Source organism: Biomphalaria glabrata, chromosome 7 (genome assembly GCF_947242115.1).
Source record: "Biomphalaria glabrata chromosome 7, xgBioGlab47.1, whole genome shotgun sequence".
NCBI lineage: Eukaryota > Metazoa > Mollusca > Gastropoda > Planorbidae > Biomphalaria > Biomphalaria glabrata.
In genome coordinates this window covers 15,971,930-15,986,836 of record NC_074717.1, presented here as the reverse complement: position 1 = coordinate 15,986,836, position 14,907 = coordinate 15,971,930, and the positions used below count along the sequence as shown (strand labels likewise).

At 36.0% G+C, this 14,907-nt stretch overlaps 1 protein-coding gene across 2 annotated transcripts in view; it reads right to left on the bottom strand.

Moving 5' to 3' along the window:
* Positions 1-14,907, bottom strand: part of LOC106069365 (alpha-2-macroglobulin-like) — a 237,685-nt gene that overhangs the window by 168,505 nt on the left and 54,273 nt on the right. For both annotated transcript variants that reach the window (XR_008778985.1, XM_056036079.1), the window contains exons 7-9: positions 8,489-8,576; positions 8,061-8,289; positions 6,503-6,748 (exon numbers count right to left, since the gene is read on the bottom strand). Coding sequence is in view for 1 of the 2 variants with exons in the window: in XM_056036079.1 (XP_055892054.1) it covers positions 6,503-6,748; positions 8,061-8,289; positions 8,489-8,576 (563 nt within the window). In the remaining variant the exon portion in view is untranslated. The remainder of the gene's footprint in view (positions 1-6,502; positions 6,749-8,060; positions 8,290-8,488; positions 8,577-14,907) is intronic.

Genomic DNA, 14,907 nt, shown 5'->3' with positions numbered 1-14,907 from the left:
TCAACAACTTTGATTATCAAAAAGAAATGATGCAGTTATCAACTTTTTGGTCAGTCTGCATTTGAAGAGGGTAAAGAAAGCTATAAAATAAGATATATAGATCTAAAAGCATTAGGATAACACGCTCTAGAAAAAAAAACACCTCTTAATCCACACCCTCTCTGACCAAAAAGTAAATACACTTAGTAAACTGTGTCCGACAACCTGGTCAGATAGACGTAAACATGTAGACCTAGCCTACTGTACGTATGTAGTCGATGATACTACAAGACTACCCTGCGTTTTTTTTTTTTATTGCGCGTCAAACAATAGTGTTTGCTTAATGTCGACTGGTCAGACAAGAAAATAACACATTGGCATGGTTAGTCAAGCACGTACGTAGATCTATCTTAACAATAAAATAGTTCGACTGTTTGTAACAACCTGGTCAGATAGACGCACACGTTGAGGCCTAGTGTACTGTAGTTTGGAGTCCACAATGACAAGGCCACCGTACGTCCCACGTTTTTTTTTCTTGTGCATTCAACGGTTATGCAATAGTGTTAGTTGTATGTTGAGTGGTCAGACAAGAAAATAACACATTGACATAGATATTATAGTGAATCATGTACTTTACACTAAAACACTAAAATAGTTACACAAGTCAAATGGTTCATAAAACTCCAAGAATTTCTTTCATTTTTATTTCATTGATTTCTAGATCTGTGAAATTCTAAATCTTTTTTAGTTAATGAGATTTTAAACTTTTAATTCAAGGCAAAAATACAAGCACACAAAGTTATTTAGACATCTTTTTTTTTCAAATTTTATTGTGCAATAACGTTTATGTAAGAAACATCTTCCTTATTACTTATTTCAGTGATGCCCAAACTACGGCCCGCGGGCCAGATCCGGCCCGCGACGTGCTTCCATCCGGCCCGCCTAAACCTCGGCACAAAGTGAAGAAATTTTTTTAAAAGGTTGAAAAATGTATTTTTCTACGTTAGGACTTGCACTTTTTCATGGATGGATTTCATTCTAATCTACGGCATTCTTAATTTATATTATTTTTTTTTTAATGAACACGACGTTTATTTTTTGGTGACAAGTGTTGACAGTTGTTTTAGATTCTTGAATAATTCCGCTGCTGTCTAGAGCTAGTCGTGTATATGTTGTGTGTAACACAGGGCATCAATTCTGCATCATTTTTTTGGTAAAGTTCTTTTGATATCAAAGTGAATGGTAGTACCATTTAATATAATATTTGAGCGTAAATGAAATGAGAGAGCCATAGGTACGAAATGAATGTAGAAACTTCCAGGAAAAAAGTGAAGACATCTTTGCTTTTGTTTAACATATGCCAACAAGATTCAGAAATGTTACTGTTTTTAAAACTTATAACAAAAAGTCATTTGCAAATCAAAACATAAAAAAAAAATATGGCGGCATTGTTGGTTTTAACCGCCAAGAAAAAGATCGCTAAGCTACGCCTAGTTGAATGAGTAAAGTGACTGACGAGAACAAAGAGACAAGAAATGAGTCCACGGTAAGGACAAGTTACAGAGCTGCTCAAAGTATGAGAAATGATGCGTAAAAAAGTGCTTTCTAGCAGTAGTGAAAGAATTAGTCCTGGGTAAAAAAAAAAGCAGTTAACGCATTGCAAAACTAAATGACAGAGCAGCAGATTTTGAAATGTTTTCTATTGCCACTGAGGATTACTCCGATAGATCTGCAACTGAAATTGATTGACTTACAAATCCAGACATCCCTGTTTGAGAAAGTTAGAGTGATGCAGACAGTTCATTTCTTGGCCGTGTTGCCTGGTGAAACTTTTCAAATGTCCGAAATGAAGTGTTAAGGACGATCACAATGTTTACAAGCACTTCGTTGAGTAGACAAACCTTTCAGTAATAAAACGGATGAGACCAATCTTACGTAATCGCCCTACGTGTGTACGTTGGCCAAGTAGTGCTACAGGTTTCTAATAAAACTATTTAAAATGGACTTATTCTCTATTTCATTTTTTCATCTATTCGACGATGTGGCCCGCGACATGAGTGTCGGAAATGAAAATGGCCCTCCGGGCGAATAAGGTTGGGCATCACTGACTTATTTCATTATGGATAAATATTTCTACAATGTTTAAAGATTTGGATCGATCGGTAGGCGTAGGTCGGATGATTAGCTAGGTCTAGATCAACCCCCCAAAAAATAACATATGAGAAGTTTGTATAGTTTAATCAACATTCATCATAAGAATTCATGATAAAATTTTAGTTTAACTACATTATTTTAGTTGAAACTTAGTTTTAGTTTAACTTTTTAAATTTAGTTTAGTTCCCAACACTACTCATTAATGCTATTAGGATAGGTATTGTTTTTAATTTAGACCACTTCTAAAAGGAAGTAGAAACGACGTCAGGCATATTAAAAAGAAGTAGGCTTAAAAGAACAAATATTGCTTTGAAAATTCGGAATTCGTGATATTTGAAAAAAAAAGTTGTATATAAATAAAACTGCGGCTTTGTGGGGGAAATACCGAAAATAAAATACAAAGGTTTCATAGAGCTTGCGATTTTTCGCGAATGGCTGTCGTCAGATTGCGAATCTGTCCAAAAGCGTTATTAGTCAGCACCTAGGAGGTAAAAAGAACCTCTGTACGAAATTTGATGCTGATAGGTGCAATAGTTTCAACAGATCAACCGGGGGATTCAAATAAAGAGAGCGTGTGTCCTACGTCCACGTAACTTATTGTTTTCTGATAGCGCTCCAGCCACCGTTTTTAATTCGTGAGCTTTTTCACGCAAAGTATTACATGAAGATTTCCACGAGGAGTTTTATTCAGTGCTTTTGGGGTTCGCGAGCACAGCATTGTAGTGAGTTCGTTTTTAATTAATAACTCTTTTATTGCTGTATTGTTCGTCGAACCAGTCTCTACTGGTCCTACTGAAGAAGTCCACTGCTCTGGCGCGTCTTAGAGAGTCTGTTTTAGATGAGCTTCAAGCATAGCTCTAAAATGGTCCTATACATCCACCAACTTTTCAACATTTAGCTTCATTCCAATGATAGTCTTTGATACAAAAGTTGATCTTTCCATGATCAACACTGTGATCTGTTGGCGATAGTTTGCTATTTCATAAAGCTTACACCAGATTGCCTGTTTTCATGAGGTCCTCTCCCAGAACAGTCGAGAATGTAACCAGCTCCCTATCTGTCAAATATCCTTGACCGGCCAAACGTACTTCCCTCAGGACAGCAATGTCCAAGCCCACCTGGGAAATTTCAAGAGCAACCAGAGCAGATTTCCGATGTGGACAGTTGTCCTGTATTGTAAGGACATTCCAACTTGCAATTTTGAGAGACAGACGCTTTTTTTGTCCTGTTAACTAAAAAGGTATACATATTTATCCGGTTGACAGAGCCCAAAAAAGTTGTCTCCAAGGAGTCTCTTGTTGAAATTCCATAGGAAACAATGAAAATGAAACTTGACGAATATCCAAGTCTTGCTTAGGTTGAAACAGCCATTGGGAAGCTCTAAAAACACAAAACGCCTGACTCAGACGGTCTTCTAGCAGAAGTTTTCAAAATGGTTGGTGCTGCTCTCACAGAAAGGTTAACATACCTCTTCACTTTGTGCTGGGACACATGTACAATCCCAGCTGAACTTTGCAATGCCACCTTCATATCCCTGTACAAAAAAGGCGATAAATCAGACTGCTCCAATAACCTTAGCATTACCTTACTTTTGGTGACCCGACAAAATAATGCGGACAAAATAGCGCCTACAAAATAGCTTGAAATTTCCCAGCATAATAGCGCAAGACAAAATAGCGCTGACTTATGTATGATGTATATAAAAGTAAAGATTTTATTAAGTCCTGGGCAGCATTTTTTTGTTAAGGTCTCTATCTTCTTCACTATTTATAGATCTAAAAGTATGCCATATTTGAGGAGAAACATACATTAAACTTGTATCTCATTCTCCTTCATAACTTGCTAAAAATTATGTTTTTGAAATGAGGTGACCCCGTTCAAGAGTAAGGCATGATGATGTATATGTTATACATGTGTGTTATAGTTGTTACCGGTCGTTCAAGGGTAAGGCATGATGATGTATGTGTTATACATGTGTGTTATAGTTGTTACCGGTCGTTCAAGGGTAAGGTATAATGATGTATGTGTTATACATGTGTGTTATAATTGTTACCGGTCGTTCAAGGGTAAGGTATAATGATGTATGTGTTATACGTGTGTGTTATAGTTGTTACCGGTCGAACAAGGGTAAGGTATAATGATGTATGTGTTATACGTGTGTGTTATAGTTGTTACCGTTCGAACAAGGGTAAGGTATAATGATGTATGTGTTATACATGTGTGTTATAGTTGTTACCGGTCGTTTACTTGTAGCATCAAACTGTTGGTATACAACTAAACCGTCGTAGGCGTGATAATTCTTAACTAATAAAACTTCAAATAGAGTGTCAATTTGGATAGTAGGCCTAAATCAACTTCTCGTCTCTTACAAGCACACCCTGCCTTCCTGTCGTTAGGATAAATTCTTTTCCATTACAAAAATCAGCAGTTGTTATATGACTACTGGGCGGACAACTCTATTGGTCGTTAGATACGAAACCGCAGAGTGAATCCAGGATTTCCAATAGCATTATGGAAATTTAGAGATCGTGTACAGGACAATCTACCACGAACAAACAATTCAGTGGAGGGATGGCACCATGCATTTCAGATGTCTATTGAAGGTCAAAGTATAAGCAATTTTTTTCGGATGTTCCAAAATGAGTTTGGGTAGATAATAACTTTCCATGGAAAATTATTCAACTAAGCGATGCTCGATCACAGGTAGGCCTACTAAATAAGTAAATATACATACATGTCGGTACGTAGGTTATGGTATTAAAGCACCAATGTTTATTAAGTGCACAATTTTTGAACGCACTTTCTTGGTTGCCTGGCTAGTAAGTTATGGAGTGGTTTTGTTATGCTGGTGTAACGTTTGTTGAGATTCTTCTGTTTAGGGTGAATATTGTTATAAACTTGGTGGTGGCAAAGATGGGGGTAGTGGTGTGAGTGTAGTCAGCCGACGCAAATCGCCCCAGGCCAGCGCTAGACGAGCGGTCAACCGTGACGAGTTACGACGGTCAGCCGAGTCGAGTGTCAACAGGACGGTTCGGGAAGGATCGCCGTCGTGAACAGAGCTCAGGAGCGTCACGAGGGATGTAGTCATGTGACGAAGCTAGAAACGTCGATCGATGTTCCGTTCGGTTCTAGAAGGCCAGTAGGGACCCTATATAAAGAGCGGAGGTGTCCAGTCAAGACGGTTCACGGCAGGGGTTCAGAACACGGTCGACTACATCACATTTCAACGGTGTGGTTCTGTACGGAGCATTACGACGGTTCAGTGCGGAGTACTGTCAAGTACAGTTGAGACGACTGGCGTCTTGATCTTGGTCTGCGATCGAGTCCGACACATCGAGCCTAGTGTGTAAAGTCAGTCCTGAACTGTTGAACCCAGTGCAAGCCCGGAACGAGACGGAGAGGCCAGTGCAAGAGTTGATACGGCGGCACGGTGTTATCGGAGAGATATTTGTACAGTATTGGCTGTTTATTCAACTATTAAACTGTTACGTTACTTTGGAGCCCTGAGTTGTCAAGTTCTTTAAGTTGGTGGTTTATGGTGCAGTTTGCAGAGAGCCTGGATAGTGAGATTCGTAACAGTATTTAAGGCATTACTACATTTCGAAGTTGTTTCGCTGCCTTAGCGTTTTGGGACTAGAACTTTCAATTTGTCTTTTCTTATGTCTCTATAGGGAGTTCGTTATGGGATTATAAAAATTACATTGGAGTTTGTTGTCGGCAGTGGGCCAGTGTTGAACGTACTATTGTGTGGCGTTGTGTGATAGCAAGGTGCAGAATTGTTGTTTAATTACTATAACCACAATATTCGAATATTTTAGACTCAATGTCATTACTTCATCAGTTGTCATTATTACTTATATTCATGTCATTAAATAGTTACATTGTTAACAGTGAGTCAATTATTTATTGTAAGCACGAAGGTGCCTGTTGAATGTCAGGGGCCCGGGCAAACGAGCTAAGGCTGTAACACAACCCTGACAATACATACATACCATACCATACATACACACAAGAATTGCTTGTTTAAGAGTATATGATTAATCAGTGATTGAGTCATCAGGACTAAGAATTTTATGTAGTAGATAATGTTAAGTAAACTAGGAAAGTATAAGTAAATGTTACGTTACAATGTTCACAATTTTGTATACCATATAATCTATCTAAACTCTAGTCACATGAATACTTATCAGCTAAACTCTAAATGATTTAATAAATTCTGACTATTAAAAAAAGCAAATTATCAATTATAAGTAACTCGTGCATGAGACTGAATAACCCAGCTAAATGTTCTGAGGGCCTAATGAACCCGATATTTCAATGACATTTTCTGATGTAAACGACCTGTAAGCCAATGAAACGAATACGGTACCTGAACTCTGAATAAAGAGCCTGGCTTGAATGTTCTGACGTTTCCTCCTATCCATTTAAGATTCAGTTCATCATCATATACAATCGTTCCTGCCCAGCCAGTGCGATTCAAACCTGAATACCAGTCAGTCATATTGGCTACAAACACAAACTCATTTCCAAAAAGTTCATCGCTTGTAGCTCCTCCTCTTTTCGCCAGTCCTAACAAATCATCACGATGCCATTCAAAGTTTATGCGACCTTTATACTTGAAACAATAAAAAGAACGTATATGTTAATTGTGTATGTAATCTAAAGTTTTAATGATATTAAATATACACGTCTTATTACTTTGGAAAACACATATTAGTAATTTAGACATATCAAGTGTTAGGAAATTGAAAATCAATATTATCATATTCACAATGATTATAAGGTGACCAGATATTTGGGGAGCGAAAAAGGAAGTAGGTTTTGCTCAGATGTTGCCGAGTAATAGTGCTTTCAACTCTCTATGCGTCTTTACAATAGCGCATTTTAAAATGAACAAAGATGATTTTTACATTTACAAAATACGGCTACAATTACGCAATAGGGTTTTCAAAGAAGCTTTTAATTATGGAGTACTTCTCTTGAGGCAAGAACTAAGATTTCAATGCAGGATATAAGTAGTCTCTCCACCGCAGACATCAAAGGTAACCACCTGGTCTTTCCATAGCCTAAAATTCGACATGTTCACAGAATTCTTTGACAAAGTATATGCTCTCGGTGTAAGAGCAGAAGTAATACACACGTTTACACAAATTGTTTACATGTTAGTTATAGACAATCTGCATTTTTTTAAATATTTTGGGCGTTGTTTAGTTTATGGAAGTGCATTCGATACCTAAAAGTTTATTGCTGACACCGACTGTATATTGTTATTTCTCAAAAAGTGTTTTTCCATCAGCAGTTCAACCAATGTATTAGCCTATCGGGAAAAAAAATAACTACAACTTTCTCTGTCATGTTTTCGTAAACCCTTTGCATTAAATTGGCAAACAGTTTTATTGAGCCTTTCCCCATGAAAATGATTAAATATGTTCACGCCTTGATGGCATCTGCATGATAATTGGCTGGATAGTAAAAAGTACACCATAGTATCTAAAACTCTGTTAATATGTATAAAGTGGACGTGGCTTCGTAAATGAATATTATGCCGTGTATTAACGTTTATGTTTAAATAAATGTATTTCAAATCTATGAATATCCACCAAATTTTTTTTAATTACAAAGACGAATAGAAATGAAACTTTGCATTATAAATGCGCATTACATGCATAGCAGCCATGTCTGGCAAATTTTTAAACCTTTCTTTGTCCTAACCTTTAAGTAAAATAAAAAAAAAACATAAAGGGATGTTATTTTGAAGTTTTGCGACATGTAGGTACGTTATCTGGCCATATCCATCTCTGACGGATATTAAACAAAATGTGCTATCCGGTGCATCCCTAATTATATATCTACTGTAACAATCAAATATTAGGTCACCGCATTTTCCCTGTTTGCCTAAAGACATTTAAACTGATTTATATACTGACATAATCAATAAATCTGTATTCATAAGCAAAGTAAACAGAGTAGTCTGACACAGGAATACTGTCAATGCTCCTGTATTTGGGTACATCTAGAGGAGTTCCAGAGAGACGTCTGCTCATAGCGTCATGATAGGGTTTCTCCCATCCCTTTGTTGCATTCCAAATTTCTTCAGATGGAATAAAAAAAGATGTTATAGACCCATTTCCAACACAAGATCTTCCACTTGTATGGCTACAGAAAAAAAAATGTTGATAATGTCGTAAAATTGTTATTATTTGGTATGTAAATAATGTGCATATTTACTTGGCAATTATGAGTACAGTGACCTTTTCAATTACGTTTATAATCTACATTTTTAAAAAGGACACATTGATTGACATAAAAGAAATCTATGTTACAATTCAATAAAAAGTATTGAAATATGACCCACTTTATTAACACAACTCCTTGAATAGATAAACTTGATACATCCATTACATAAGCTGGCACTGACACATTCACGTCGAATCTTGGTTCCCCTTGAGCAATTAGGGAAAAGTGTTAATTATAAGAAATATTAATACAAAAAGATATTTATATAATAGTAATAAAGCATTGTTTGCGTCTCTGAAGAATAAGGAAGAGTGACGATTATGCGCGAATACGTCGACCCTAATTTTACCCATATACTAGACAAAATTGACACAGTCTTCAGGAGGCTTTTTAAAGTTATCTTTTCGACGTCTGCGCCTGTATTTGTAGGTAACTTTAATGTGTTAATCAGTTATATTGTAGTCATGCCAATCACTTGTAGCCATAAAGAGAACAATTGCTTTGCCTCCTTCACAGGTGCCACTAATGCAGCAGAAACATTTTGGTTCTTCAGGTGTAGGATAGAAATTTCTTCCTTTTTGCTACCCCTTCCGATTTTAAATATGCTCATTTTAGTTCTTAGTTGTAGCCCTTATGGATAAAAACGCACTGCTTTCTCCAACGAACTGTCATAGAGGAAATCAGTTCCACACACACCCTACACACAAAGTGCAAGCCAACTCCGTCTGAGTGAATGGTTCTACCAGGCCCATCACAAATTTTATATTAATACTAAAAATAACAATGAAACTCACAACGTAACAATTCAAATTTCATATATGAGTTAAAAACTTAGGGTGCTACATGTATTGCTCATTCGATGTATATATATATGAAACACTGTTGGTTCGTCAGCTAGCTTGAAACTTACGATTGCGCAGAAAGGTCTTTATATATATATATATATATATATATATATATATATATATATATATATATATATATATATATATATATATATATATATATATATATATATATATATCAGCATTACGAACCCTCGACACGACACTAAATTGGAGCCTCAACGGCCATTCCTTCTTTCCCAAAAGTATTCAAAGGTTGTCCACTACGAAATACTTGAAAGCGGCGTCGTAGCAGTTCAGCTGCTATTATCAAATCACATGCGAGGTGCATGCCCTCATCATCTCATCACCTCATCATCTCATCACCTCATCATCTCATCATCTCATCATCTCATCACTATAATAACTTTGGAAACTTAATTTTTCCCCTACCATCATCTGACATTTCGTAGAATCTGTCCCATTTCGACTGACCAACAAGTAACAAAAACTCGTGTTTTTTTAAAGACTATTCCTCATTTGTGAAGCTGATGACGTTTTGTAAAAGCGATTGCTTCGCTCTTAATAACTAATATATAGTTGATTTTTTTAAAAAAGTAAAACTTTACCCTGTACACCCCCCCCCCCAAAAAAAAAGGTGCGCCCATGCATAAATCTACTCAGAGAATACATAATTCTGTTGTAGTGATATACATCCAAACATGGTAATACAGTAAGAGTCTAGACTCTAGACTAATATACTGGATCTAGATCTAGTTAGAGTTATGATCCAGAAAATTCTAGTTTGGTAAAATAGATCCAGGCTTAGAAACATAACAAGATTACAACGAGAGTTTGTGTTATCACACAAACTCAGAGGTGGCCCCCATCGAATTCACTAATGGACCAGGAATATTCATGACATAGTCTTGTTTTGATGATGAAAGTAATAGAATTTTAGAAAAATCATTGGATTTTAAAATAATATTATAATAAAAATATAAAAAAATAATTTTTCTCTTTTAAAGTTTAAATCTTTCAAAATGAATTTTTATCAAATATGAGTACTTTTTCAATTACAAGTTGTTGTTTTTTTTATATATTCATTAAGTAAAGTTCCCCTTTCAGACCTAGTGATCTATGGGGCAGATTATGTAAATTTTGTAAAGGTTCCGAATGTAAAAATCCCAGTCTTAACCGAGATTCGAAGTCAGAAACCACGTTCGGAAGCCAAGCTGCCGCACCTCCAAATATCAGAGAGCATGACGTCATGCTCATTCCCTAACCTAACCTGAGCTATCTACATCATTAATGTGTGCCTAACCATAAGCTACAATAAAATTAAACAAAATAATACAGAAACGGACTACCTAACATTATATATCAAAATAAAGTGCAATAAAAAGAAAATCTAACAAATTAAAATTTAAAAAATTCAAATAAGAAGATAAAAGTTATTTATATTTAAAGCTCCAAAAGAATAAACTACGGGTTGTAGACTTACTTTCAAACTGAAATTAATAAATAACTACTAATCGAACAAATAAAGACAAAAATAAGGAAAACTAATCAGGGACAAAAAATGCGAAAAGATATCTCGCACTATAACATTAGTTAACAATTTCGAAAACGACTTTTTGTTTATGGGTGAAACACAAATAATGGGAAAAAACTATAAGTAGCAGGAGGTATCTGATAGCGGACATTACATACTATCAGCACTGACCTATACAAAATGAAAATACACTGAATTACATATATTCTAGCACTAAATACACTGAATTACATATATTCTAGCACTAGCCTATATAAATTACAAAAATTAAAATAATACAAAAATAGATCTGAGAGCGCCAGCTCACACTTTTATTAATTAACTCATGGAATGAAATAGTGATTGAAATGTAGTTTTTAAAAAGGAATGTTGATACGAACTTCGCTTTAGTTGTAAGTTAAAAAAAACGAAATACTTTCATAGCGCGCAGTTTTAACATATCCTCATAATACACGGTAGGATATGCCAAGCGTGCCAGTCGTTCGATATTTGCCATCAATTCCTGTAGCGTCTCTTCTGGTTTTTGCTGCCGAGTCTTCAATTGCACTCTATAAGCCTCTTTCACGTGTTAGTCCCCAAAATCGCAATTCCATTGTTCTAACAATGGCCTCGTGATCTTGCTGGTCTGTAACTATCAGTTGGACTTCAGAAGGACTTTCCTCGTATCGCTAACATTAATCCAGTTGCTTTTTCATCGTTTGTACTCCAGTTGTTCACTTTAGCAGCCGCCTCAAATTGTCTTTTATAGACTCCCACGAATCTGTACCATCAAAAATAGGTGACTTGAATTTCCAAATTGGTTCGATCGATCCTGAATTTTTTTTTTAATGCGTTAAACACCTTGCCCAGCTCAACTTTGACTGCCTGGATCTCGTCGTTAAAGGCTTTAATCATTTGCTCCATCTCTACTGTAAGCTGTGTTTTCACAGTGGCGATTTCCTCCAGATCTGTTTTCAGACCAGTTGCAATTGCTTGCATTGACCCTAGAATTTCTCTTGTATTTCACTGCTGAGATCAGCTTTCATTTCAAACTCGTAAGTGTCCGGGTAAAAACCCCTTCTTCTTTCAAGGCATCTCTCAGACGGCTAACGAGGGCTTCTTTGTTTCCTGACGCTACGATGTCCCACCTCTTTAGCTCCTTACGGATTTCGTTAATCTGAAGCTCATGTAGTCGTTAAGAAGTAGACATGTTAGTAAGTAGAGTAGAGGCGATATCCCGCTTCGACAGCAATCGTTAAGACGTGGCATTGAACTCTAGAAAATAACTCCCCGATTCTCAGATCGCTGGTATCTCTCTGATTGCAGGAGCACAATCCAACTATGATCAATCAATATCCCCGGTAAAAGAAATAATGTCACAATCTCCAAATCAAATTTACATATCCCCATTCACTAACACAAGTTAACGAAAAAAACTCAATCCTCAGTCGAGAAATCCAAAATCATCACTAAAGTTTCTTAACACATTAACACACTAGCTCAGGTCATTTACGCCCAACAGCATAAACAAAAATCACCCTACTTCGCACGTGGAAAACAAATGGTTAGTCAGAGGGGAACAGGGTTAGAGCAATATCTATGAATCTGACAAGGTGTAACGTTATGTCACGCCGTTTCTGTCAGTCAGTAATTTGAATCATGGGCGTAGCAAGGGGGGAGTCAACCCCTTCCCCCAAATAAAATCTCCCCTGCAGAAGGTGGGTGGGTGGGTGGAATTTAGTGACTGATATTTGGCTTTGATTTTGTTTATTTTAGGAGATATTTTAATACTAAACCATCACTTGCCCCAGCGCAAACAATGGGGTTTTGAGTTTAAAACCCCCTACCAGGGGTTTTTGCAGCTAAATACCCCTCTTCTATAAAACAAAACAAAAAAAAATGTGAACGACAATTTTCAAATTCCAAGAGCATAGCTAAGGAAATCAAAAACCCCTCCGAAATTTACAATAAAACACCCCTCTCTTCAATATAAGACTATCCATACGTCAGTCACCAGATTCTATGAGCGTAGCCAAGAGGGGTTTTGTGTTTAAAACCCCCTTTAGCGGGGTTTGAAGCTAAAAAAGACCTCTTCAATATAAAAAAAAGAAAATTAAACACTTAAAATTCTACGAGCGTAGCCAAAGCTATTTTGAGTTAAAACCCCCCTTCATCGGGTTTGAAGCTAAAAAAATACCTCTTCAAAATAAAAAAAAAGCAAATTACACACTAAAAATTCGATGAACGTAGCCAAAGGTCGTTTTGACTTTAAACCCCTTTTCAGCGACGTTTGATGCTAAAAAAAATACCTCTAAAATATAAAAAACAAGATTACAAAGAGAGTTTGTGTTGACACACAAACTCAGAGGCGGCCCCCGTGGGAGACAGATCCCTGTCGGATCCGCATATTCGCAAGGAATATCCAAGACGTGATTTTGTTTTGATTTTTAAAAGTAATAATGTTTCAAAGATTCATTTGCCGTTGTTCAAACCCTACCCGCTCCCATTCCCCGTCGTCCTGGGGGAGGTTTGGACTACAACTCTGAAGGAACACCCGAAACATGTAAAACAACAAACATTCTAAACTAGACCAAGAAATCCTAGATCTAGATTCTACAATGATTTTAATTAGAACTTAAATCTAAATCTAGTTTTTAAAAATCTAGCTCTAGTGTAAAAAAAAATCTAGATCTAGTGTAAAAAATCTAGATTAGATCTAAATCTAGCTATTGTATTTTTAATATGCGAGTCACATTACAAGGTTTAATAAACATTACTATACCGAGTTGTTTTAGCATTTAAAGAATTTATTCCATATGACGTCAGAGGAAAAAAATCCAATACGTCACACGTCCTAGTTAGACTAAAAAATGTCATCTATACGAGCAGCTTGTCGAGTGTTCATAGACATTGGTGCACCGAGTGAGATCTTTTAGCATTTCATTTAAAGAATTAACTCCATATGACGTCGAAGGAAAAAAATTCCATTACGTCACACGTCCTAGTTAGACTAAAAAATGTCTTCTAGGTCTAAATCCTTTCAATCTTTTCTCATGTCAACATTGTAGACATGGCCTAGATCCATAAAATACTATAGCTGTAATAGAGTCGGACAACTTTATTTTTTTTTAGGGTCTTAAGTTTGTTTTAGGGCTACAATACATACACTAAGGTCTAAGTTGGTACCCAAGAAACATTCCTGCCAAGTTTTATCAAGATTGGTCAAGCGGTTTTGATGTCTATAAGTAACATACATACACCTCACATTCTACTTTATAGTATAGACTAGACATATGTTACCCGCTACCCGCGGGTCTTTATTTGCGCATTACTGTCGATATAGTCACTGAGAGTGTTTTGTAAACAATTAAACGAAATAATAATGTAATAAGTAAAGCGAATGTGTCAATGTAAAAATAGTGTGAATGAAGCTATCAAATCAAAATAGCTAATAGGCTTAAATCCATTTTTTTTTCAAATTAAAACATTTGCTTGTAGGCCTACATATATTTGATTAAAATTTGAGATGAATAGACTAAATTTTGTATGTTCATGTGTATAAAGTATAAAGTAGATCTTGAGGTAGACGTAGATCTAAATCTACACTAATCTAGAGTTCTGTGCTGCGCATGCGTGAACTTTTTTTCATGAATGAATATAGGCTACACGGCTACGCAGCTTTAGCGAACAGCGAACGAATGTATTAAAAATGCTTTAGAAAAACAAATTTGAATGTTAAAAATTTGATTGAAATATGAAATGAATGGACAATAATTAGTATGTTTATGTGTTAAAGCATAAAACTATCTTTGCGAAAAGAAGTTTTATCATCTTAGAATTCAATAAGAGTTTTAGACCTAGGCCTAGGAATAGACTCAGAAGAGATGTGTTAATAGTTAATGTGTAACTATTTGGTAATGTCTAATGAAAGAATGTTCGCCAGGAAATCTGTAGTCACAGATATCAGGAACTAATTTATGTAAAAAATGCTTTTGAATAATCTAGCTGATTGGATTTAGATGTATGTTAAACTTAGCTAATGATCCTTTCACGTTATTTCTCTTTTGCTACGAAAATAAAATTAGGTTTGCGAAAATGGGTTTACCCGAAGTAGATACATTCTTATCTATTAAAAACGAAAAGAGCGATAGCTTTGTTAAATGAATGGGATTATAAAGT